Genomic DNA, 25,545 nt, shown 5'->3' on the forward strand with positions numbered 1-25,545 from the left:
CTCTGGACTGCACGTAGCCGAAGGACACGGGGGTCGTTCATTCAGATGGCCCTTTCTTTTATACTTATACATACAATTTGTGTAACGCTTATATTTTATATTGCTCTTGTTTTGAAACTGCCTCTCGACAGGCGTTGGATCAGCCAGTCAGCTTGTGTGACGTGCAGGTGTGTGCGCAACAATAACCTAGTTTGTTGAGGTCGAGCATGGACAGTACATTATGCAAGCGCCCCCTTGCTAGAGTACAAAACGCAGCCTGTTGCACTTATAATGTACTTTGTGAATTTTGAATTCTAACAGATGGTTGCAGATTTAATGTTCATTTTGCCCCTCTTTCCCCCTTATTTAAATGGTAGTTAGAAAAAACATAAAGTCCAGACAGACTGTAGTTGAATAAACTGGAAACGGAGTATAGATGCCATCCCGTTTTTGTTAGAGACAGAAACTCAAGATGCCTCTTCTACCTCTCCTCTTCCATACCTAGTCATGTGTGACTGTGAGAGAAGGAGGAAGAGCTAAGAATAGAGAAAAGGGGGCCCAACGCTGTGATGCCGCCTCTACCCACGTTGCTCAGCTTCTTGGTGTGCTGTTCTGTTACTGAAGTCAGCAGGCATTCAACCAGATCTGTTTGTGCAGGCTTTGTTTAAACTGAACACAATACAAACTGTAGCTAGTGATACATAAGTCATTTTATGTTTCATTGATGCAGAAATGGAGCTACAGATCTGTCTTTCACCCTGTATATGTTCACTAATAACATGATCAGAATGTCTAGGCTGGCATATGAAGACATTGCATCAGAAACTGTCACTTTTTCATGTCATGCCAAAGGGAGGCCTTTTGAAGCTCTTCCACTGACAGACGGAGAAGAGAGTCATAGATTTTTTATGCCGGCGACAGCCGTGGCTGGAGGCATTATGTTTTTGGTTTGTCTGTACGTCCATTTGTATGTATTAGGGATGTTAATAATTATCCGACATTAAGCATTTTTACCGATTCATGCTGTCGGTTAAACGGTTAAAAGAACTATTGAAAATTAAATTAAAAGCTGAGCAAAACTGTGAGGAGCGGCTTGTCACTTTAAACTAAACAAAATGATGCGGTGGAGACTTTTACTGGAAAGTGGCTGCTTGTGTCCACGACAATACTCGCAGCATCGTGGCTGCTAACTCTCCCTGACGGGTGAACTGGGGCTCAGTTGTCTGTTTTGAACATACACTACAGCTGATGATAAATGATGGATTTAACCTGTTTGTGCATCGGCTTGCAGCTGGGCGGCTTATTGGGCACTAAAACCACAACACCGCTGCATAAAACGCACTAATCTTGTCAGTTAACGGTTAATAATCGGTCAACGAGGGTCGGTTAACGGTTAGAAAAAAAATTCTAAATTAGCATCCCTAGTATGTACGTCCCATTCTCGTGAATGCGATATCTGGGAACGCCTTGAGGGAATTTCTTTAAATTTGGCCCAAACTTCCACCTGAACTCAAGGATGACCTGATTAGATTTGGGTGGTTAAAGGTACAAAACAAAACAAAAACACAAAAACACGTTTTTGGCCATAACTCAAGAATTCATGTGCTAATTATGACAATTTCACAGAAATGTCTAATACAATAAAATCATGAAATGGTGACATTTTGGACAGACGTGGCTGTAAACTGCAACCTGACTGTTTTGGGGGAGCCATACAACCACGAGGCGGTAATTCACATCATTTTTCAGACGGATGAAAGGGACCGATAGAACAAAAGACAAGATCTACTGGCTGGGAAAAGGGTCGAGGTGCGGAGATGAGAGGAGCTGATGGAGTGTTTGATAGCTGAATGAGATTGAGTAATATTTGATGATACTGTCCTCAAAAGGCCCACAAGAAACAGACATCAGGACTCATAAGAAATCATCTTATGCTGATAGCTTTGCTTGGAGGGGATGATAAGATGATAATTATGTCTTCAAAGAGAGAGAGAGAGAGAGAGAGAGAGAGGGAAATGACAAGAGAAAGAAGAAGGACAAAAAAATACTTAGAAGAAGAAATAGGTCTGTGTGATGCCACTCATCAACAGAGATAGTTTACTTTAATGAGCAGGAAATCTTGACAGGTTCGGATCTTGTTGGCAAAGTAATTCATCTGTGTAAACAGCCATGCACCAGTAATAATACCTGTTGGAGGTAAGGGTGAAGTTATTGTTTTCATTTCTATCTTTTGTAAGGGAACCATTAGAAAAACTGAGATGTCAAAACCAGATTTTGTCTTGTTGATATTTCACAACCTTTTTGCAGCGTTATTAGCAGGTGGCAGCCATTTGACATCCCCAGTGGCTGTGTTTGCTAACCCGTTCCAAGTGTCAATGAATCTGTCTCCATTTGACCCTCAGTGGGGGCAACTTGTCAATTAATTAGCGGTGACTTGAGACTTCGGAGTGGGTTTGGAGAGCAGACATCTGCCGAGGTGAGGAGTAAATTGCCCCTCCACATACACAGACTTCAACATGAAGGAACAACACTAGCTCAGCTGTGGAAGAGCTGCAGTTATCAGTGACTTTTTTTTATTTATTTCTAACGAAGCAGACAAACAGGTGATCAGTGAGACAGAGGAGAGGCTGAAAGGTAGAGCAAACCTCTCAGGGGGTAAATTGGAAGGTGAGGAAAGAGAGAAAGAGGGCATGTAACCATGTGTCTGCCACATTTAGGCCTAAGTGGAGGGGAGTGTGTGGGCTTGTGTTACTCAGATTTATTTGTGTAGGATTAGTTGTGATTGGATCTTGAAATAAATGCTCCAGGCTCTGGTTGGATGGCAACTATTTTGGTGATAATTTAAGTCATTTTTCAAGCAAAAATATCCATTATTACCTAGTTCAAGCTTATCTGTTTTGATATCCTTGTAAATTGAATATTTTTCTCGATAATCGAGAAAATAACCATCAGATCAATCAATAATGAAAACAATCATCGGTAACACTTCATTTTACAGGTCTGTAAATTTCATTGTAATTAGGTGATAATTAGCAAGTAACCTATCTGAAATTTCTTTGGAATTACTGCCAAATTACCCCAATATTTAGCTCAAAATGTATCAAAAATTACTCTATTATAAACATTATTTAATAACTATATTCCCTATATTTCCCAATAGCTGGTAATTAATTTAATTAATTTCCAGGAAAAGAATACAAAGTTAATTGATATGCTTTATTTCCATATCTGCTGGTAAATATATGATAATTGGCAAATAACTTATTTGAAATTTCTTAAAATACTCCCTGAATCATTACATTAGCTACCAGGTTTCATTTGTGTAGACAGTAAGTCACACAATGGTGAGATTTTTTCCTGATCAGAAGTGTCTTCTATTAGTTTTGGTTTTCCACCTCCGATAAAGAGCAGCACACAGCCGCTTCTCAAGCCCAAGGGCCCTATCTCAACGATTATATGAAATTTCAGCATATAATTATGAAATAATGTTTATAATAAAGTAATTTTCGATACATTTTGAGGTAAATATTGGGGTAATTTGGCAGTAATTCCAAAGAAATTTCAAATAGGTTACTTGCTAATTATCACCTAATTACCATGAAATTTGTGGACCTTTTAAAATGAAGTGTTACCCAATCATTTGTTGCAGCCTCATACCTCTTCCTATCTGTAAGCGATGCGAACGAGCGAACATCAGATTGTTTCAGTTTCTCCCGATGAAGATGACCTAACCTGCTCCTAAGTTGTGCGTCAGCGACGTGTCGCTTGTTTGAAAAAACGCTCGCCCTGGCTCTATTTATGCGTTTTACACACCTCCAAACTATTTTACATTTCACTGACAGTAACTGACAGTTAATCAATATCACTCTATCTACATTATGTAATAGAGAGTGACATCGCTCGTAGTACATCTGGACTATTTTTCGCGCTCCATTTGCCAGAGTTCGCTCGGTCACCGTATGTTGGGAAGAGACGTTAGTTTGATTTGAATTTAGTTGGCAGTGTAGTACTTAATGTTCATGTGAAGAATATGTGGATATTAGGCTGTAATATGATTTTACACTCTACCTACTGACAAACACAGTAGGTGACAAGAAAGCAAAACTAGTAGTATTCTGAAGTAGATACTGTAAATCGCTTGCTAGACAGATTTATTTGACAATAATAAACTGCAAACACCCAGTCCTGACACACACACATGCAGTGGCCACTTTATTGTAAAACCTGTAAAATAATGCAACCCAATACAACAGCTCAGCCATGAATTCTACATTTACAAAGACAATAATGATCAGGTTTGATTGACACTGTGATTAATAAACTGTGTGTCTATTATTGGGGTTGCAGTGGTGTTGTGCTGGACTGTCTGTAACCCCGTTTACATACATTATCAACTGATAAACATTAGTTCAGCTCCCAGTCTTGTTGCATAATCATGTGAATCTCTGACAAAATTGAAAAAGTTGGAACTGAATTCTTCATCAAAACCTTGAGGAATTTTACGAGACGATCACTGACAAGTCGAGGATGTAATCAATTGTAAATCTCAGTTTATCAGCAACAAACCTTACATTTTTTTTTAGAGGAAGCAGTCCATAGTATCAGTAGATCCACTTAGATTTAAATGCAAATCATAGCATGATTCACTGCTCCTATAATCTTGTAAGGCCGTGATGATAATGAATGAGATTGTTAGTGATTTCATCAGCTAATAATCTGTGAGACTTGATGAAGAGTGGAGAAACCGGGACCAGCTGCTGTGTAGAGACGTTGATTCAGTCCAGATAAACAACTCTTGTGCTCAGGTGCTCAGTTTCATGTATTTTATTTAGGCAGCAACCTCCGATGCTGAGAAATGAAGCCAACGGGGAAGTGCCAAAAAACTGCAGTTCTTCAAATGACCACTTGAGGGTCCAAAAGCGAGTCAATCCCCATAGACCCTCATGTTAAAATGCCCAACTTTACAGCAGAAATAAACATGTTTACAGCCTGGTACAAAAACAGGTTTGGTCTCTATATCAACTACAACTGTACGGGAGGTGAATTCTTATACAACTCATCTGTTTAAATTATATCAAGGCTTAAAGTTCTGCATAATTGAGGGTGTGGCCTCTTTTAGCTGCTAGCTATTTACTGCGCTGCGCCTCAGCTTCACCAATGATCCACCTATTTGCCTATTTTTGGATTAGCTGTGTCGTCACCGCAAAGATGGCGACGGCCGGAGCCACTCATGTTGAGCTTCACAACTGCTCTTCAGAAACCTATGGGCAACATCACGGAGATTACGTCCATATTTTAAACAGTCTATGATTCAATTGAGCTTGTTTTATAGACGTGAATGTTAAGTGATGTAAATTAAATAAGTAATAAATAATAAAAAAAATAATACTTATAAAATACTGTATATAATCGTAGAAAACTGCACTTAACAATTTAGGAAATTATTTTTTTTTTCTTTTTTTTAACCTTATAAATCAGCATTAGTCACATGCTCAAAGTCAATAAAACCATAACTGAACAAATTTGCTATTTCTGTTTAAAGACATCAAGCTGTGCACACAATGGGTTGGTTTAAATGGAATATAAATAGGAAGGTGTGGTAACTATTCATAATTAATGCTCAGCCAGTCACATTACTTGTCACACCTTTTTAAACAGCCATGCAGATTATAATGCTGCTTTGTATGCTTGGCTCACCCGACGGAGAGGAGAGTGCAAACCAGGTTCTCCAAGTAGGAAAATCATGTAGTTGTCTGGCAGAGTCAGAGAAAATAGAGGAATATACAGCGGCACAAATATGTAGCTAAAGCCAGACTATGTTGGTCACCATGTTTTCTATACATAATGATACATACTTTGTTGTTGTGGATGCACAAATACTGGTAAACATGTTTCATTAATCTTTACTCGGTACAGACTTTACTGGAATCTGTAGTATGGTAACATTTTTCATTTGTGATGCAGGACAAAATATATCCACTGATTGGACGATAACATATATTGTAATATTTATTCAACTTTATTCTGTATCATTTTGAATCATCAAAATATCACGATAAGATGTGATGATGAGCTGTTGTGTTGAAAACAGACTTGGTCCAAAAAATCACAAAATACCTTATTTGAATTACCGTTTTTGTGCCATGCACACTCTGCAGGACACAAAAATACCAAACTAATGGACGGAGCGCATTTCAAGAACAGGAATGTGTCTTTGTTTACCTCCTGAAAACTGGGCTCCAAGTCAGAGCAGATGTTTTCTGGATGTTGTTTGGTTGGTGACTAGCAGACAGAGGGGTTATTATGTTTTAGGATTAGGGCAAAGTTAACGCAAATTACCACTAATTTCTTTAAGGCATTAATGCAATCGATCTTTCGAGGAGGTTGTAGCGGGCTCAGTTTTAAAGCTAGAGTGAAGATACTGGTATCATATGAAACTAGAAAACTTAATGAATCCATTGTTAACCAACCATGTCATATTAGCTGGTCGCGTAAGAGGCTAAAAAACGCTAAAAAAAAAGAAAAACTGGCATGGTCATTTTCAAAGGGGTCCCTTGACCTCTGACCTCAAGATATGTGAAAGAAAATAGTCATAGTCGAGTCAGCACACTGACACGCTGACAGCTGTTGTTGCCTGTTGAGCTGCAGTTTGCCATGCTATGATTTGAGCATATTTTCTATGCTAAATGCAGTACCTGTGAGGGTTTCTGGACAATATTTGTCATTGTTTTGTGTTGTTATTTGATTTCCAGTAAAAAATATATACATACATTTGCATAAAGCAAGTATATTTGCCCACTCCCATGTTGATAAGAGTATTAAATACTTGACAAATCTCTCTTTAAGGTACATTTTAAACAGATACAAAAATGTGTGATTCATTTGCGATTAATCGCGATTAATCATGGACAATCTAACGGTTAATCATGATTAAATATTTTAATCGATTGACAGCCCTACTTAAGATTAAATAAATAAATTGGTGAAATTATTTCAACAAAATGACATGTCCTGACACAGAGGGCTTGCTTGTAGGCAGAGGTGTAAGGGCGCCTCGTGGGGAACTACAGAGGTAATTAACAGGAATTATAAAACAGACAAAGTGGATAGCAGGTCTTTCATTACAACTACTCTCGTGAGACCGAGGCGCCACAGGCATGCTATCAAAACCTCAAGAGAGCTGTAGCTGTTGAATGCCACCAGTAAAGTAGTAGATACCAAATTGGCTTAGAATGAGGATAGAAAACTCCAGCATCATGTTTCAGCTTTTCAGAAAGGCCACTGAAAGAAAATACATTATCGGCTGAGGCTGAAGAGAGCTTGTGACCGACTCTTTATAGGCTGTGCTGCCTCAGATATAAAGGGGTAACGTATTGTATCAGAGTGAGTTATGATACCCTTTAGAAAAGGAAAAAAACAGGCTGGAAACCTGTAGTATGGACTCTTGTGACATATTGTAACAACATTCACGATACATAGGTCTACATGCACTGTGTAGTGGTGGTCCAGGCTGTGTTGCTGCAGCGAGGGACACGTCACTTTGCTGCTAAATTAAGTCCAGAGCAGGAGACATAACCTCGGTGGAATAAATGGCTTCAATGAGGTAATGAAGACCCCCGAGGATAGATGGATCTTGACTCTCAATCCTGCGTTTTTCTTCATCCCCGTGCCTCTGAATGTGTATATTTAGTTGTGTATATTTGCGTGTGTATGTATTGCACTGGTGCGGTCATGTGTATGTGTGTGCGCTCGCAGTGCTCTCTGTCTCGGTCAGTTTATTTGCCTCTGATGAAGAGACCATATAATGTTATTTAGAGAGCTGAAGCAGCTTGGATACGACAGTAGAGAGATCCATAGTGCGTCTCATTATAAATGCAATTAGCAGAGAGAGGATTCTTGACCAGACTAAAGTGCACTTAATACACCCAAGACCCTCTTAAATAAACTAGTGATTTTTTTTTTCTGCCATTCTGGCCCTTCTTCCAGGCGGCAGCAAGGTGACAGATTATTCAATAGAGAAGACTGTATTAGAAGATTACTCAAATGCTATCACGTTTGTGTGTACGTTATATTCCCCGTGTCTGTTTTCTTTTGCCTACTCTGCTTTGCTGCTAATTCTATTCCAGTATCTCCATCTTCCTGTGTTTTTCCCTCAGCACTCTCTCATCCCACCCTGTTACTAAATTAATAATCTATAAGCGTCCAAAAGAATCAGCGTGATTTAAAAGATAAAGTGGGAGATATTCTATATTTTTCTCACTGGCAGTAAATCCCACGATAAGACCAAAACAAGAGAATCTTCTGCGTAGCAAAAGCCTGATATAGTTTATTCTACCATTGTTGTTCAAAAAACTATTAAAAACAAATAGGCACACTGTTGCAGTGGGTGACGTGTTCCTCCGTTACGATGAAAATAGGAGTTTATTTCTAGTTGATCTAAAAATGACTGTCCTGCTGCCGTCAATACTCACAAGGCCACCAAATGTGTGTCAATCCACAGCTGAAAATAGTCCCCAACATATGCTCTATTTACAAATGTTTGACTAACTTTTGCTAAAAACTTTAGTAACCATCTGTTTTTTTTTTGTGGAAATTACAGAGCATTTTTGAAACTAGATACTTATGAGCCATTTTTAAAGATTTACATCCTCAGTGGGAACAAATGGGCTTGGTGCTAACAGCCACAGACAAGGTGGGAAAATTGGAAAGTATTGAGAGACATACTAAGTCCTCTTTCAGATTGATTTACAGTAAGCCCTGTGTGAAAAAGAAGCCCCCTCATTCATCTGAATGTGGACAGTAGAGAAGAAAACATAGGGTCGTCTAGAAGAAAAGTTGGCTCAGCTTTTGCCGGACCGTGACGCAACATCATCCGATGAAAGATAAAATGATTGCAGCCATAATCATTTTCTTGAGTTGTTAAATTCTGTCTAAGAGTATTATGAATCCCTGTGTAGTGCTTTGGCTCTGATAAGTCTTTGAAACTCAAGGATCTGTTACTCAAATGTGTCTGTCTGGATCATATTTCATAGCTGTTTTTGGTCTGAACACCTGCTAACACATTGTTTTATGTCTTTGTTGATAAGAAATATGTGGTATAAAGTACAGAATAACACCACTTGCATCACTTACATGTGATGCCGTGTTCAACAGCAGTATAGTATATTTTTTATTCAGTTCTGACTAGGACATTATAGTGGAGAGTCAGTATATTTTGCAGCAAACCTTGAACTCACAGTGACAGTTGACTTTCTGAGAGTGAATTGAATAATTACAGAGGATGTAAATAGAACTTTTGTTGACTTCCTCCTCCCCTGCAGGGGAGTCATTATAGCTGCATGGTGTCTGATTACCTGAACACAACGACACACAGCTCAGACTGACTGATCAGAGCGTCATTCACCAAAAAAATCACCAGTCTTTTTTGGTGCAGCTGACTTGAATACTAAGTACATTTGGCTGTGCACTCACCACCAGCAGGATTTTGATTCATTCTTGAATAAGTGAGAGCTTAAATCTCTTCATCTCTCACTATTTTTTTGTCACAGCTACAGATATAACAGAATGTTTTTGCTTGAACCCAGAGTAAACAAAATGTAAATGTCAAAAATTGATTTTCTTTTTCTCTGCTCCCTTTTATTGTATGCAGAGGTCAACTGCATCAAATTTTCAATAGCAGCTTCTTACTGTGTTTTCAAGGCCCATCTGGACTCTGACATGTGTGAGACATTTGCTGCTGTGATATTTAGGTTAGTTTAGGTCAGGTGTGTTGTTTTTAAAAGGGCCCTACAGCTGGACAGATGTTGATTATAAAGACCTCACACCATTTTACGCTCGGATTAGGGCTGTCAATTGATTAAAATATTTAATCGCAATTAATTACATGATTGTCGCAAATTAATCGCACATTGTATCTGTTCAAATGTACTTTAAGGTGAGATTTGTCAAGTATTTAATACTCGTATCAACATGGAAGTGGGCAACTACTGTATGCTTGCTTTACACAAATGTATGTATATATTTATTATTGGAAATCAATTAACAAAACAATGACAAATATTGTCCAGAAACCCTCACAGGTACTGCATTTAGCATAAAAATATGCTCAAATCATAACATGGTAAACTGCAGCCCAACAGGCAACAACAGCTGTCAGTGTGTCAGTGTGCTGACTTGACTATGACTTGCCCCAAATTGCATGTGATTATCATAAAGTGGGCATGTCTGTAAAGGGGAGACTCGTGGGTACCCATAGAACCCATTTTCATTCACATGTCTTGAGGTCAGAGGTCAAAGGACCCCATTGAAAATGGCCATGCCAGTTTTTCCTCACCAAAATTTAGCAAGTTTGGATCGTTGTTTAACTTCCTTCGAACACGCTAGTATGACGTGGTTGGCACCAATGGATTCCTTAGGTTTCCGTTTTAATTTCATATGATGCCAACTGAGCCCGGTACAACCTCCGGAAGATCGATTGCGTTAATGCGTTAAAGAAACTAGTGGCGTTAAAACAAATCTTCGCTAACGCGTTATTATCACGTTAACTTTGACAGCGCTAGCTAGGACTATTATAAATCTCATGCTAACACCAGATAATGCCCTTATTTTGTCACTTGTTTGCCTCTTTTTAAATAAAAAACAGAAATAGTTGGAGTCTTATACCCACAAAGCATTTGTCATAGGAAACATGTTGGGTAGATGTGTAGGAAAAACCAGTCTCTAGTTAGTAAAATAAAGTACATTTTTGAATTATTTATGATATATTGGATATGTAACAGTAAACAGAAATGTCAAACATTGTCAGCTGCTGTGGCGTCTCTCCAGGGGATATCTAGATCTATGAATGAAATGAAAACATTCAATTTCCAAAGATTGTTCTGTTTTTTACGCTTGTCAGGTCACATTGTACGCATACATTGAATCTATAGTAGTGCCAACATGCATTTTTATAATTTATTAAAGCACACTGTTTCGTATGATTTGTTTATATTTATACATCATGTCTGATGTAGAGTGTGCTTTAGTGGAGATGACAAAAGTACCACTCTTACCTGTAACTGACCACCCACTGAATGTAAATGGGCTCCTTAATAGATATGCCTGTCAGCTTATGTTATCCACAATGCCTTTCAAATGCTATACAGCGCAGCCCACCACCATCAAGTCTCAAGGGATATAGTGGAGCCTGATAATGATGGCCTACGTGTGTTTTAAATAGCGTGGCAGATTCAGTTTTAATGTCTCTCAGGCTGCTGCTTCAAGCCTCTGCAGTATAAACACTATTGTCTGTAATCCCCGGCAATATTCAGGAAAAACATCTGACCGTTAAAGTCCACACATATTCATTACTGTGGAGGACGAGTTGATCGAGGCACACGGTTCGTGGCTTGATTGATCCGTGTCGACTCTTTATTGGCCTATTGGAAGTCCACGAGTGTGAGCGCGTGCAGTTGCGCGTTTCAAGCAGCTCTGGTTATTCTATTGGTGGCTTGTGCCATTTGACAGACTTCTGTGATCAATGCTCTTTGTAAATGTTAAGTGCGTTATGACTGACGCCTCTGTCTTATTGGCATGATCCGGCTCAACCCAGAGCCTGCTGTATGCACATGAACCTGATTGTGTGTGTGTGTGTTAGGGCTGCACTATTATGGCCAAAATGATAAGCACGATTATTTTTTATCAATATTGAGATCACGATTATTATCTTGATTATTCATAGATTTTAGGGACAAAATATTTTGTATTGCAATTTCACATTTAAAAAAAACAGAGTGCTGCTTTCACTTCCATGTTGTGCTAAAAACTCATCTATAGTGCTTATTTGCATAAACACACAATTCAAATGATTAGGCAATTAATGATTGTATTTTTATTTAAATATTTACTTTGATTAAAAAAAATCTTGGCTTTAGTAGTTCTAATTATATGTTATAAGCTGCTTAGAGCTAGTGTTAGGAAGTTAAAGAGATCATATTTCTCTCTCTAATATCTATTTTATATTGCTGTGAAAACATCTGTATTAATTCAACTTACTCACCAAAAACTACATTTTACAAGATTATATTTGAACGCATCATGATAGCCTTATAATTTAGCATCGTCCATTTTTACTGAGTAGAGCTTGAATGCACCATAATGTTGTCTGTGCTGTCTGCAGACGAGCTGGTCGCTGATTTTTTTGAGCAGCATCATGGGAATGAATTGCAATATAATAAGAGTCTGATTAAGTGAGTTGTTCCAAATGTTTTTAAGGTTGTTCCTCCACGTCTTATTTTGGACTTACAGTTGTGACAAATTGCAGCTTTATGTCTTTTTCACACTGAAGAACTTCCACACCGACAACGTGTTGTGTGTGTGTGACGTTACTGACTGTGCCGCTGTGATCCGACACAAAACCATCATGTGGTGGCTGCACATGTGTGTGTGTGACCGGCAAAATCTCAGATATATGAATATGAGACCGCTGAAAACCGTCCGACTTCCAATCAGATGCTGATCGATGGTACATCTCAAGCTTTTAGTTTAGGAAGCGCTTCATTTATGCAGCAGAGTTTTCAGAGTGGAGCATTTTTACGTCAATATGGCAGTCGGTCATGTTCATTTAATCGTGGGAAGCCCAAATCGTGATTGCGATTAATATTTGATTAATTCTGCAGCCCTAGTGTGTGTGTGTGTATTTAGTGCATGTAAGGGCACTTCTCATATTGGAAAAACAAAAGCCATATACGCATCAGGAGGTCTCAGATGTCTGACCCAAACAGTGCTTGACCTGCAGTGCATTCACTCAAACCATTTGCACGACCAGCTCGGTGTTCATGCATGTGTGTCTTTATCTGCACCGGGGGTTAGTCACGTCTGCAGTAAATTACTGGATACGAGCAATGCACACATGTGGGTGTTTTGTGTAGCTGTTCGGCGCCACTTATCCATGTTTTCCCTGCGCTGCATATGTTATTGTAATTGCTGTGTGAGTGCTTTAATGGGCGCACAAGAGCATATAAATTCGTATGTCAACTTTGCCTCGCAGTGTTAGGTGGTTTACTTTTGTTCTATTATGCTGTGAGTATATGATCCACTCTTGACACCCTCCATTTAAACGCTGTTAATGACAGCGTGGAGTTGTTGTATGTAGGTCTGATAGCAGCTCATGTTTGCTGCCTGGGCGCTCCCTCCATCGTGTTATTTCTGTTTATTTGCCTGTAGCCCTTTTGGAGATTCATTTTTAATGTGAGGTACACTAAAAGGCGGAGTAGTGGATCATCTCTATCTGCAGGAGTGCATTAACTTACTTCGCATGTGTGTACGTGGGCGTGCGTGCACACGGTTTTGTGCGAAGGCACCGTGCTATTTATTCAATGTTACAAGCGTTTTATTTTTGTCAGTGAGAGTCGACGCAGCAATATGCGCCGGCTTGGATAAAAGTAAATTGTGTATTATTAGGAGGGGGCACGCACTGCATGAATTAGTGCGAGTTGTGTGTATCTTCCTGTCCATCAGGGTGTTATGTGGAGGCATATTTGAATTGTTACTATGGAAACCGAGCACTGCTGTTGTACAGAAACGCCGAATGGGTCTCTGTCTCTCCTCCCTCGTTCACTGTCACACTTCTTGCATTATTTTTAAAGATTTTTCTCTCATGGTTTCCCTCCGGTGCCTCATCTCAGTAGATTCATCAGCCCTTTAGCAGAATTTCCATCCTTTTTTCCTCAACGCACTGAGGATTGAGATGATTTCCTTCTTCATTGCTGAGTTTTCCTTTTTTTACCTTAAGATTTCTTTAACCTCCTCCCCACCCCTGACTCTTCTTTTATCATCCTGTGCTAATCATGTCCTCTTTTCATCTTTCTTTTTTTCAGCTGTGTTGCCCTTCCACACCTCCCTCCCTCCTCTCTGGGTTTCTTATTGCTGTTCCTTCCTCCACCTCCATCTCTTTTGTGTATGTCTCTATTTATTCTCTCCCTCGCCCCACTTCTCTCTCCTCTTCTCTCTGCTGCCTTCCTCCCACTCGTTTCCTCCTCCTCCTTTTCTCTCTCTCTCTCTCTCTCTCTCTCTCTCTTGGCTCCACTGTGGCGCCTCCATGGAAAATTCAACTAGTTTACAATTAGCATGTGCACCTGCAATTAAGCCTGACAAACCTCTGGTAATTAGACCTTTTAGACAAACAGTTTTTTTTAATGTGGAGCTCACATTTCCTCCTCTTCTGATTTTCCACACTCTTTGGGCCTTTTCTCTTTCTGCTCGCCCTATTTCACAGATTACTCCTCGCTTTCCGTTGCCGTTTTCTACCTCCGTCAGATTTCAACTTCTCTCTTTCTGCATTGTTTTCTTTAGACTTTTGCTTTTGGTGCTGAATTTGGTGCTCCTCAACACGCGGGGTGCTGCTTGATAAATAAATGATTAGCAAAGATGTTGTGCGAGCGGAGACGAGGAACAAGCCTTTTACTTTGCCCTTCATTTATCCCTCTCCTAAAGTGCTCCTCCGTGCCTAATTTAGGATCTGAGCATGAACATATACTCATTAAGATTCCACGTCCTTATCTATGCAGAAAATATATCCAATTTTGTCCTCCCGATAAACTCGCACACATACACACGGAGTAAGAAACCACAATTTTCACATAAGGCTATGACTAATTGTGTTTCCCCTGCCTGTCACCTCCCTCTGCTTACATGTTTCCCTCCGCCTCTCTCTTCCTCTCTCATTTTCTTTTTGTCCTCCATCATTTCTCCTCTGAACTCTACTCCACTGCTCTTTGTACGGCTGCTAATAGAGGAGCAGTAAATAATAGCAATAATAGTAAATAATAGGTCTGCAGTTGACTTCAAAGAGCAGCGAAGGGATCTCGGAGGGTTGTGGGGGAACAACTGAAAGAAAACAGGTTTGGAGGGTAAAAGGGAGAAAAGCAATGAAAGTAGTGTGGGAGGGAGAGAGGGGGAGAGAGAGATAGAGAGACAAAAAGGAGAGAGAGAGACTCAGTCGAGCCCGGTCTGAGTGTCTAATGGTCACTTAGCCTGGCAGCTAGTCCATGAAGCTGTGAGGCTGTCAATCTGTCAAAATGCACCGAGTGCTGTCCTGACTCTCTCAAAACACACACACACACACACACACACACACACACACACACATGCACACACACACACATGCAATCTCCTTCCCGCTCCGTCTTTGATGTGTGCCACAGGGTTCCTCCAAGGAAGTCACAGCACAGTATAATGGATGTGGCGTTGTCACTTGATGCTCTATGAGAGCTTACAGGCCTCTCTCAGTGTGTGGTTTGATACCCGGCTATGTGGGTCACTTGGTTTGGCAATTAAGGGGTTGAGTCATCTGTATTTTTTTATAATAATAACTGACCCTTGTTAACCGATTATTAACCGTTAACCGACTTTAGAAGATTAGTGCCTTGCATGCAGCGGTGTGCCAGCTGCAGTATATGTGCAAAACTGAGTCCCCAGTTCACCCGTCTGGTAGAGTTAGCAGCCACAGTGCTGCGTGTATTATCAGACAACATGCAGCCACTTTCCCAAAGTCTCCACCGCATCATTTAGTTTAGTTTAGCAGGTTGTCAGCTGCGTGTCTGCCCGGCGTAACGATAGCGAGTGAATGACAAACCCTGTGTGTGTTTGTGCTACTTTCACAGCTGAAGCGTTGCCGGTGGCTTCGTGCTCACTATTGTCACACACATAAGGTCTGTCAGCCCGGCGTAACTTTAGCGAGTGTCCGACAGACCGTGTGTGTGTGTGTGTGTGTGTGTGTGCGTGTGTGTGTGCGTGCGTGCGTGCGTGCGTGCGTGCGTGCGTGCGTGCGTGCGTGCGTGCGTGCGTGCGTGCGTGCGTGCGTGTGTGGCGGTGAGTGTGGGGTTGTCGGTGGCGTTATAGCTGGGAACGTAGCAGAAGCAGTGTGTGTACAGTTTATTAGTCGGTGAATAAAAACTACAACTACAACTTTGTTGTTTAATATAACTAGGGCTGTCCCGAATACCATTTTTTGAGTTTCAAAGCTTCGGTTAGTAATATTAAGTAATATTTAGTAATATTCTAACTAAGCTTTGCGGCGCAGCGCAGCAGGCTGCCATGTTCTTCTGTCTGTCGGTCTCCATCTCCCCCGTTTCAGTGCCACTGCCGCACACAAACAGTGAAATCCGCCTGAGAATTACTTATAATGTCACGTGAGACACCTAGTGGTAAAATTCAGCCAGCGCAAACCGCAGTGCTGGGAGTCTGATCCCAGGGGACTGCCCCGACCCCCCCTCCCAGGATCAGCAAACTTTCTGTTGCTGCCATTACACGGGTTAGAACCAGCGACAGCCCGCTGTGACTCTCGACGCTGGGGTTTGTGCTTGCTGAATGCGAGCTAACCACAAATTGAAGGTCCGTTCCCATTTTTTTAATGTTTTAAACTGAACTTCTGGTCAGATCTTACACATTGCACCTTTAATATCAAACCGGTTTGAACACTTTTACACAACCCTAGTTGTCAGTGCTCTCCTGTGGACAAACTGTGTAATGGTTATTCTGGTCTTTGCCATTCCTGTACTGCAATTTCTTGTCATTTATCAGCCAACATATGGTACAATCCTATATGGATATATCTCTGATATGCTAATGCTAAACCAAGAAGTTTAGAGGTTGGACTCGTGTTTTTACACTTTATTTTGATCATCTCTCTGTTTCTCTTTCCCTCTCTCTCCCTCCAGGGACGGCATTTACACTCCTCCACAATGCTTGTCAGCCTCCACCCTTCTCCCTCCCGTCTTCAGGACAAGCGCTTCGTCTCCCCCTCCTCCTCCCCCCATCCTCCTCCTCCGCCTCCTCCTCCTCCAGACCAGCCCTCTCATCATCCTTATACTCAGCCTCGGCTGACCCTGCCCTTCCTCTCCCTCTCCGTCTCTCTGCTCCTCCTCTCCATACTCCTCTTGCCCATCTGCGCGTCTCGCAGGGCTGGAGGTCCAGGTACGGGGCCTGGAGGTGCCCCAGGGGGACAAGGTGGCCAGAGGGGAGGCGGCACCCAGAGGGGCGCTGTCATCCCTCCTCAGTACTCTCCTGCCATACCAGCTCTTCCCCCAATCAATCCCAAACTGATCAACTCACTCAGTATAGCCGTCATCCTGGTGGGCAACTCTAGTGACGTAGCCCTGGGGGTTGGACTTGAGAAAGAGGACTTCCTCCACATCCCTTACCCTCCCAAAGTCGAGGTGGTCACCATGAATGAGACCGACCCGAAGAGCATCATCAATCGGATCTGTGCGCAAATGACGAGGAACTCTCTGCAAGGCGTAGTGTTCGGAGATGACACGGACCAGGAGGCCATCGCTCAGATCCTGGACTTCATTTCTGCCCAGACACACATCCCCATCCTGGGCATCAGGGGAGGCTCCTCCATGGTCATGGCTGCCAAGGTAGGAAAAAAAACAACATTGAATTGTGAACCACTCATCAATCATTTGACCACACTGCACAATCACCAGGGCCAAATATTGATGGTGAATTGTGAAGCGGGAATAGACATTTTTTTTTTTATTTGTTGCTTCTTCATCCAGCGATAGTTACAATGATGTTTCTTGGACGTGATTTCTATATTAGAATATTTTAAAACGGGCGGGTCTCTGCATTCAATTTAACAGCCACCTTCAAGAACCTGCAAAATCATGTTAACTGCAACAGTTTTAATCAAGATTCGCTGACAGAAAACAAATAGCTGAATCATTTATTTCCAAGATAATCAACTTGTTTTTTGGGTGACTCATCCATAAAAGTCATAATAGTTTTGTTTAAGATTAGGGCTGTCAATCGATTGAAATATTATTTATATTATTATATATTTAATCGCATGATTGTCCATAGTTAATCGTGATTAATCGCACATTTTTTTTCTGTTCAAAATGTATCTTAAAGGTAGATTTGTCAAGTAATTAATATTCTTATCAACACGGGAGTGGACAAATGCTTTATGCAAATGTATGTATATATTTATTATTGTGTTTTAAACCTCCTTCCCGACAAGCTAGTATTTTTCATTGGTACCAATGGATTCTTAGGTTTTCCAGTTTCATATGATGCCAGTATCTTCAATCCAGCTTTAAAACTGAGCCCGCTACAATCTAAAAATTGTAAGTTGCCTTAATGCGTTAAAGAAATTAGTGGCATTAAAACGAATTTGTATTAACACGTTATTATAGCGTTAACTTTGACAGCCCTATTATTATTAGTATGAGTTTGTTTTTTGCTTCATTTAAGATAATAAGGACATGGAGAGAAAAGTGGAGAACTTTCTTTCACACTATTTTTAAAGATAAATCAGCCTCCCACCACTCGGCGCTGCTTCTCATTCTAACCCAGGCTCTCTGCTGATTGATTTTGCTGTTAATTGACCTCCTCTGTGAGCCTGACGTCATATTGAAGCTCCTGACAGCGAGTCGACTCAACTCTGAAAGGACTCACAGCGTGAAACAAAAGAGTATATAACAAGTCAAAAAAAACATCTCTGTGGGATCGGGATACAAGAGATTTGGCACAAACCAGGCCGCACAGGGAGAATCTATGATCCAGAAATGGAACAATAGCTTTGAAATGATATCCTTAAATAATGTCGTGTTAATAGGCTTAGCAGTGTTTAAGTCCTACAGAAGAATGACAGAATCCATACGATGCTGAGGTTGGGTTTTTGTTAGCTTTTTGATGCAACCTGCCTCTTGGAGAAAATGGGACGTGCACTAGAGATGCTCTGCAGTTGTTTTTTGGTATGGGTAATGGCATCGGTAACATACTGTATTTAGTATTTAGTAGATTTATTATAGGTTGAGAAGGTCCAATATATTTGAGTCTGAAAGTTCTTTCTTGACCTTTGAAATAGTAGTTTGGCAAATTGACTCTTATTATCTTATCTAATCTTATCTTATCTTATTTGTTCAACCTTCATGTGGTTAGACACTTTGGAAAGACGTAAGTAGTTTTTTTTTTAAAGCTAGTAAGTTTACCTTGAGTAAAGATTTTTTGTCAAACATTTTCTGCAGCTGGAGGCTGGTGAGGAGTTAAAAAGAGATATTTAACAGTAGAAACACCTCAATATACTCCAACGTCTTAGGGTCTGTTCACATGATTTGTCGAAAAAACGCGTAGAAAATTGTCACGCCTGCTGTTACCAAGCAACCAAAACCTGCGTGCTGCAATGACAATGATGATGAAGTTGCGTTTATTTAGCAATATAAGCCTCACTGACTAAACTAAACTCAGTCAAATACAAAGATGAATGGATTTCGAGCACCGTATATCCCTCACAGTAGTTTTATCGCTCGATTTCTCTGTTAATTTGGCTGACCTTTCAACCGGAAGTCTGTGGGACGGATTGCAAAGCTTTGGGTAGCCCTACACTAAAATGATTACCTTTTCCTCCATATATTTACCGTAGGTGGTGATTGGTTGTTCCTCGTCACATGATATGCGATGCGCGCTGCAGCGTTCCAAAAGTTTAACTATTTCTCCCCGAAAAATAGGCGCTTGGGAACGATGCAGCGCTGCAATGGCGTCTTTCTTGCTTTTGAGCGTGCCTTCTACGCATCTACATTGACAGCAATGGATTTCAGGGTACAAATACAAAAAATCTCCAAACTAAAACACATTTAAATTAAATTACAGCGGTTCAATAATGAGTAAAAAGTAAATCCGATTCTGAAAAACTGAATTTTCTATTACATACATTTGTCTTTGGCTTATAAATAACAACAACAACACATAGAGTGAAAACATATTCGATCAAAATGGAGTTGATATTGCTGTTCAAGAAGAAGCAAAGTAAATAATGTGTGTTTGTGTTAGCATGCGTGTTTCTTCACTGCTTGTTTATAATGTTAATGACAGTTGGAATTAATGTGAAATTATTCTGAAAAAGAAAGTGGACCACTGACTTCTGACAAGAAAATCATAAATGATTTTTCACAAAGTGCACTGTATTAATTGAAACACTGTAGGATTATCTGCTTGATTATATTGGTCATTGTCGGCTTTACTTTGTCCAGCCACCATGGTACACATTACACATGTTACAGAGGACTTTATGTTATTGTATGGAGGCATTCCAGCACAAGCACAAACTCACACCTCCGTTTCCTGAGTCTGATATGATTAGATTTTGGAAGACCTTGCTGCATAAATCTGCATGATAATTAGACCAAGTGGTTTCTTGAAATTACTGTAGTTAAAGCTTTCACATTAATGACATTTGTGTGTAATGTGAAGACATGTATCATAACAAACATATTTACAAAATGTCATTATCAGCTCACTGAATGCCCTAATTGGAAAAACTGGTTATGTTTGATAAATTGCAGTGATTATGGTGGATAATAAGCAATTTGCCTGATAACAGACTGTTATAATCTGGAAATCTGATATACCAGCTTTACTTGTTGCTTCACAGGACATTTAAATCAACTTGAATACAGAATTAATAAATGTATAGCTCCAATTCAAAGAGAATTACGTTAATGTCCACACAGCAAGGCGATCCCTCCAGTGGTCTTAAGACTGTGTGTAAGAAACACTGTTTTCACTGACTGTTGCATAAGAAAATCCAATTGTGGACTTGATGGAGGTGGAGATGATTGGGAAAGAACAATGGAGTGATGTTATTGAAGAGATAAAGAAGGAAAGAGAATAAACAAGAGAATAAACAAGTGAGAGAGAAAGAGAGAGAGAGGGGGGGAGGGTAGAAGAAGGTTATGAAATAACACAACTTGTGTGGGTGCGAAGGAGGAAGAGGATTTTGCTCAACATATAATTAACACATTTTACAGCTGACAGAGAGACCGAGGGCACAAACTCTGAGTGACAAGGAGGAAAGTGTAGATAAGAGTGTAACAGACATGTAAAAGCACTGCTGAGGCTGCAGCACATGAGAGAAAAGATGTGTGTATGTGGAGCGGGAGGCTGCATTAGACATCATTTGGTGGTTAACACAATTCTTGAGGAAATCTGTGTGGACACGGTTGGCATGGCAACCACATGCTTATATATTTCTCTCTACATACTGTATAAAAAGCAGTTACAGAGGAAAGGAGAAGAGAAATGATTATTTCTTTGTTTGACAAAGCAGTGCTGCAGGAGAAGAGGGTTTAACGCCCTAGTCATAGAGGGGTGGGGGTGAGGTTTTGAATAGATGAATGAATAAGATTAAAGCGTAAAAACAGAGGTGGAAACAGGGAAAGAGGATCAAAAATAGGGTGGTGAGGATGAGAGGGAAGGATGAAGAGGTGAATTGTATTTCACAGTGGTGAAGTAGTGATTTTTTGTGCCGCTGTCGCTGTGTTTTTTAATGTTTATTTATAGTTTTTCAGTCACACAAACAAGAAAAACATCAAAGCATGACAAAACCCTTCAAATGATATCAATGCACCCATATCCACACCTAATCAAGACAAAACTAGTACTCACTACTAACTTTGATTGTTTATCAATCTTTTTAGGTAAAAATGTCAAAAATTCAAGCTCTTCAAAGGCAAATATTTGCTGTTTTTTTCAATTAGTAAATTGAATGTTTGAATTTTGGACACTATTTTTAAGACTCCATCTTGAGCTCTTTCTTTTTTTTTTACTACTTTCTGACATTTTATAGACCAAACTATTTATTGCCTAATCAATAAAATAATTGTGAAATTCCTCGATAATGAAAATAATTATTAGTTGCACCTCTATATAATATTCAAAGAGAGGGAAGAAATGGCAACAAAATAAAAAAGGAGAAAAGAAATACTTCATGACAAGCAATGTTACATGTCAAATTATTATTTTATTATTAGGGCTGTCAATAGATTAAAATATTTAATTGCGTTTAATTGCATGATTGTTCATGATTAATCTTGATTAATTACAAATTAATCGCACATTTTTTATCTGTTCAAAATGTACGTTAAAAGGAGATTTGTCAAGTATTTAATACTCTTATCAACATGGGAGTGGGCACATATGCTTTCTTTATGGAAATGTATGTATATATTTACTATTGGTAATCAATTAACAACACAAAACAATGACAAATAGTTTGTACCTCACAGGTACTGCATTTAGCATAAACAATATGTTTAAATCATAACATGGTAAACTGCAGCCCAACATTCAACAACAGCTGTCAGTGTGTCAGTGTGCTGACTTGGCTATGACTTGCCTAAAACTGCATGTGATTATCATAAAGTGGGCATAAAAGCTAAAGCCAGCAAAAGTTAATAAATACCCCTACATAGACACATTTAGTGCAATGCAGAATATTCAGTTATTTTTAAGAAACAAATAGTATTAAACACTAGAGCTGAAACAATTAATCAATTAATCGCTTAGTCAAAATCAATCAACAACAATTTTGATAATTGATTTAAAAAATGCCCTGTTCTCTATTTTTACTCTGTTTTATAACATTGTAAACTGAATATCTTTGGGTTTTGTTGATCGGAAAAAAGACATTCAGAGGTGTCAACTTGGGCTCTGGGAAACGGTGATGGCCATTTTCACTATTTTCAAACATTTTATTGACCCAACAATTAATTGAAAAAATAATTGGCCGATTAATCAATAAGGACTAATTTCCCCCCCAAAAAATAGAGTCTGCTAATTTTGCTGAATAACCTAATAATACAACCTCCTGGATTGTGGGTGAATTTGTTTATCACTGGAATACCGGTACCTGACCAACTTTTGTGGTTAATGGGACAAAAAGCCAAGCTGGTGATCTAGGGACGCCTCACAAGACCTGCACCTTAAGATTAATGATATATTGTGTGTAGTTTTATCTAAGAATAGTACGTGATGATTCACTTCTTATTGAATTAAGCGATGTCTTCAATTGACAGTTACTGTCTCTATGCTTTGATCTGGTCTTTTTATGTTGATTTTATGTCTTGTGAGCTAAAGACAATCTTCTGTTTTAAATAAGGGAGACTGAAGAGCGTAGAAAAGAGTGACAGACAGATGGAGAGGCAGAGAGCTGTGTGGATGAGGTGGAACATGAATCCTATAGAGTCATGGCAGGGAGTTGTATGAACATGCTGTGTGTGCATACGTCTGCGAAAGAGCGAGAGTGATTTTCCAGCATCAATAACTCAAATCCCTTCAGGCTGCCAAGTCCATTCCTTATCAGTCCACAATTATGTCTAATCTATTGTGCCGTGTCCTGAAGTCCTTCTATGTGGGGGAAACCACTTGATTTCTCTATATCTTGCCACTGAGCATTTGGATTCCCATTTAGAACAACGCGTGTGTCCTTTTTATGGCATTTGATCTTTAAACCGCATTATTCGACATACTTCCCAATCTCAGTGGAGATGGTGCGACCAAATAAACCTGCCTGATTCCTGGCAGCACTCCTGGCTTTATTTTCCTTTCCAGTACCCCATTATAAGGAATCAGTGACAGATGCAGGTAGGCCCATTATGCACCAAACAATTTGTACGCTTCCATTTAGCCATTAATTCACGCCGTGCCATGTGTTGGTATTGCCATAATAGGACAACAGAGTTGGCCCCGGCCAACACTCGACTCCGGCTCTGGAGACTAATGAGGTCTTCCAGATCTATTGTTGGGACTTAAGCTGTGTGTATACGTGCTTTTTGTGTGCGAGTGTGTGTGTGTGCACACGTGTGTGGACACGTAGCGCATGCTGGTGTTCAATGATAATAGCCTCTTTGCCTGTTTTTGGGGAGATTACAGCTGTTGTTTTCACTGCAAACAAGCTACCTAGAGGCGCACAGCTTCCTGATACCATTTCTCATAAACCGTCCGCTCTCCTTAAAGTTGATTTTTTTCCCCCAGGAGTTTGGTTTTCCATTCAAAAATGCCTACAAGTCTTTTAACCATGCAGGGGGGGCTTAAAGTTCTTGCTTGTTTAATATAAATCTCTCTTGGGGGGGAAAAAACTGTCTGTCAGGTGGGGTTAGTAATAAAACTCATGGATGAATGGATCGCTGTGCCGTGGCTCTCTTGTGGTGTGATTTCTCCAATCGAAAGTTTGGCAAAATACTGCGTAGAAGAACAAGCAGCCATTGTGTTGCTTTAGAAAAGACTCCCTTTTTCTTTTCAGACGTAACACTGTCAGTGAAAACTGATTCACCACCCGTTGATTGATTACTACAATTATACACCCTCTCTGTCTTTAAATAGGAATCATTTGCGCAGAAGTGTGTGAGGCCTTCTTGTAAGACAGACATGACCACGGGAGTAAATTATTTCGCTGACTTGTTTGGCCACTTAGAGCGACATTATTTGACAATAGCCGGACCAGCTATAGTAGCTGTACAGTGACACATTAGGTCCAGCTAATCTGTCGCAGCCGACATGATTGTTTGAGCCAAGGGTGCACTTTACAGTATTTTCTCATCCTATTGTCCTCATTCCCAATTTACGGTTTTATGAGTCCCCTCCTTTCATCCTGCATGCACCATGTATCCCATTATGCTTGCTGGTTGTACATGAAGGGATAATGGACTGCCTCTGTAATGCCCCCTTTTGCAATTAGGACCAATCCCAAAAGACAAGAGAATTAAGGAACAAACTACAGTAATAAACTGTACATGATCATATTGCACCTCATGCAGCTATTATCTGATAATCTTCTTTAATATTCTGTCACTCCCATTCTTAAAGGAATACTTCACCCACAAAATGACCATTTGTATATCAGTTACTCACTCCGTGTTACCTCGAATTCTTGAAGAAAACTTTGTTTTTCTTGCATGCCTCCACGGTGAACGAAGAATCAAAAACCAGAGTAAATCCTTGATGAATTGAAGTTAATGGGGGCTGCGTTTAACAATAGCAAAACTATATCAAATCATCCGTTTACAAACTCTCACACAACTCGTGCAGTATGATCCAAGTCTCATTTATCCAGTGGTATGCTCACTATTTCCCAAACACACGCATCATCGTTAAAAACCTTACCATGTAAAATACTACAGACATGCACAGACGAGTAACGCACCCTTGCAAGACTGCTTATGCTTCAAGTGTTTCAAATAGTAAGACGTTTTTTTGATTCTTCGTTCACTGTGGAGGTGTGCAGAAAAACAAAGCTTTCTTCAAGAATTCAAGGTAACACAGGGTAATTGATATACAAATGGTCATTTTGCGGCTCCTTTTAGACAGGTGTGTAATGAAATTAAATGAAAAAAAAAGAGAAAAGTCTTGATGAATTGAAGTAAATGCAACATCTTATTATTTAAAACCCTTCTGCATAAACAGTCTCAAACTTGCACAGGTGCGCTACTCGTCCGCGCAAGTCCGTAGTATTTTAAATAGTGAGGTTTTAGAGAAGATACATGTGTTTGGGAAGTAGTGAGCGTATGACTGGATAAATGAGACTTGGATCACGAGTTGTGTGAGAGTTTGTAAATGGATGATTTGATGTAGTTTAGCTGTTAATGATAATTTGTTCACGAGTTTCTTCAAGAATTCAAGGTAACAAATGGTCATTTTGTGGGTGGAGTATTCCTTTAAGTCCTATTTAGACAGGATTAGTTTTCAAGAAAATGTGTGGAACGTGAAAAGACAATTTGCGCAGCAGGAGATCTCCGTGATCGGTCT

General features: G+C 39.9%; 1 protein-coding gene across 1 annotated transcript in view; it reads left to right on the top strand.

The window, feature by feature from the left end:
- grin2bb (glutamate receptor, ionotropic, N-methyl D-aspartate 2B, genome duplicate b) overlaps nt 1–25,545 on the top strand; it is a 122,012-nt gene that overhangs the window by 12,547 nt on the left and 83,920 nt on the right. Inside the window, exon 4 of the mRNA XM_037763870.1 lies at nt 16,677–17,378. Coding sequence (XP_037619798.1) covers nt 16,677–17,378 — 702 coding nt within the window. The remainder of the gene's footprint in view (nt 1–16,676; nt 17,379–25,545) is intronic.

Source organism: Sebastes umbrosus, chromosome 3, assembly GCF_015220745.1.
Source record: "Sebastes umbrosus isolate fSebUmb1 chromosome 3, fSebUmb1.pri, whole genome shotgun sequence".
Taxonomy (NCBI): domain Eukaryota; kingdom Metazoa; phylum Chordata; class Actinopteri; order Perciformes; family Sebastidae; genus Sebastes; species Sebastes umbrosus.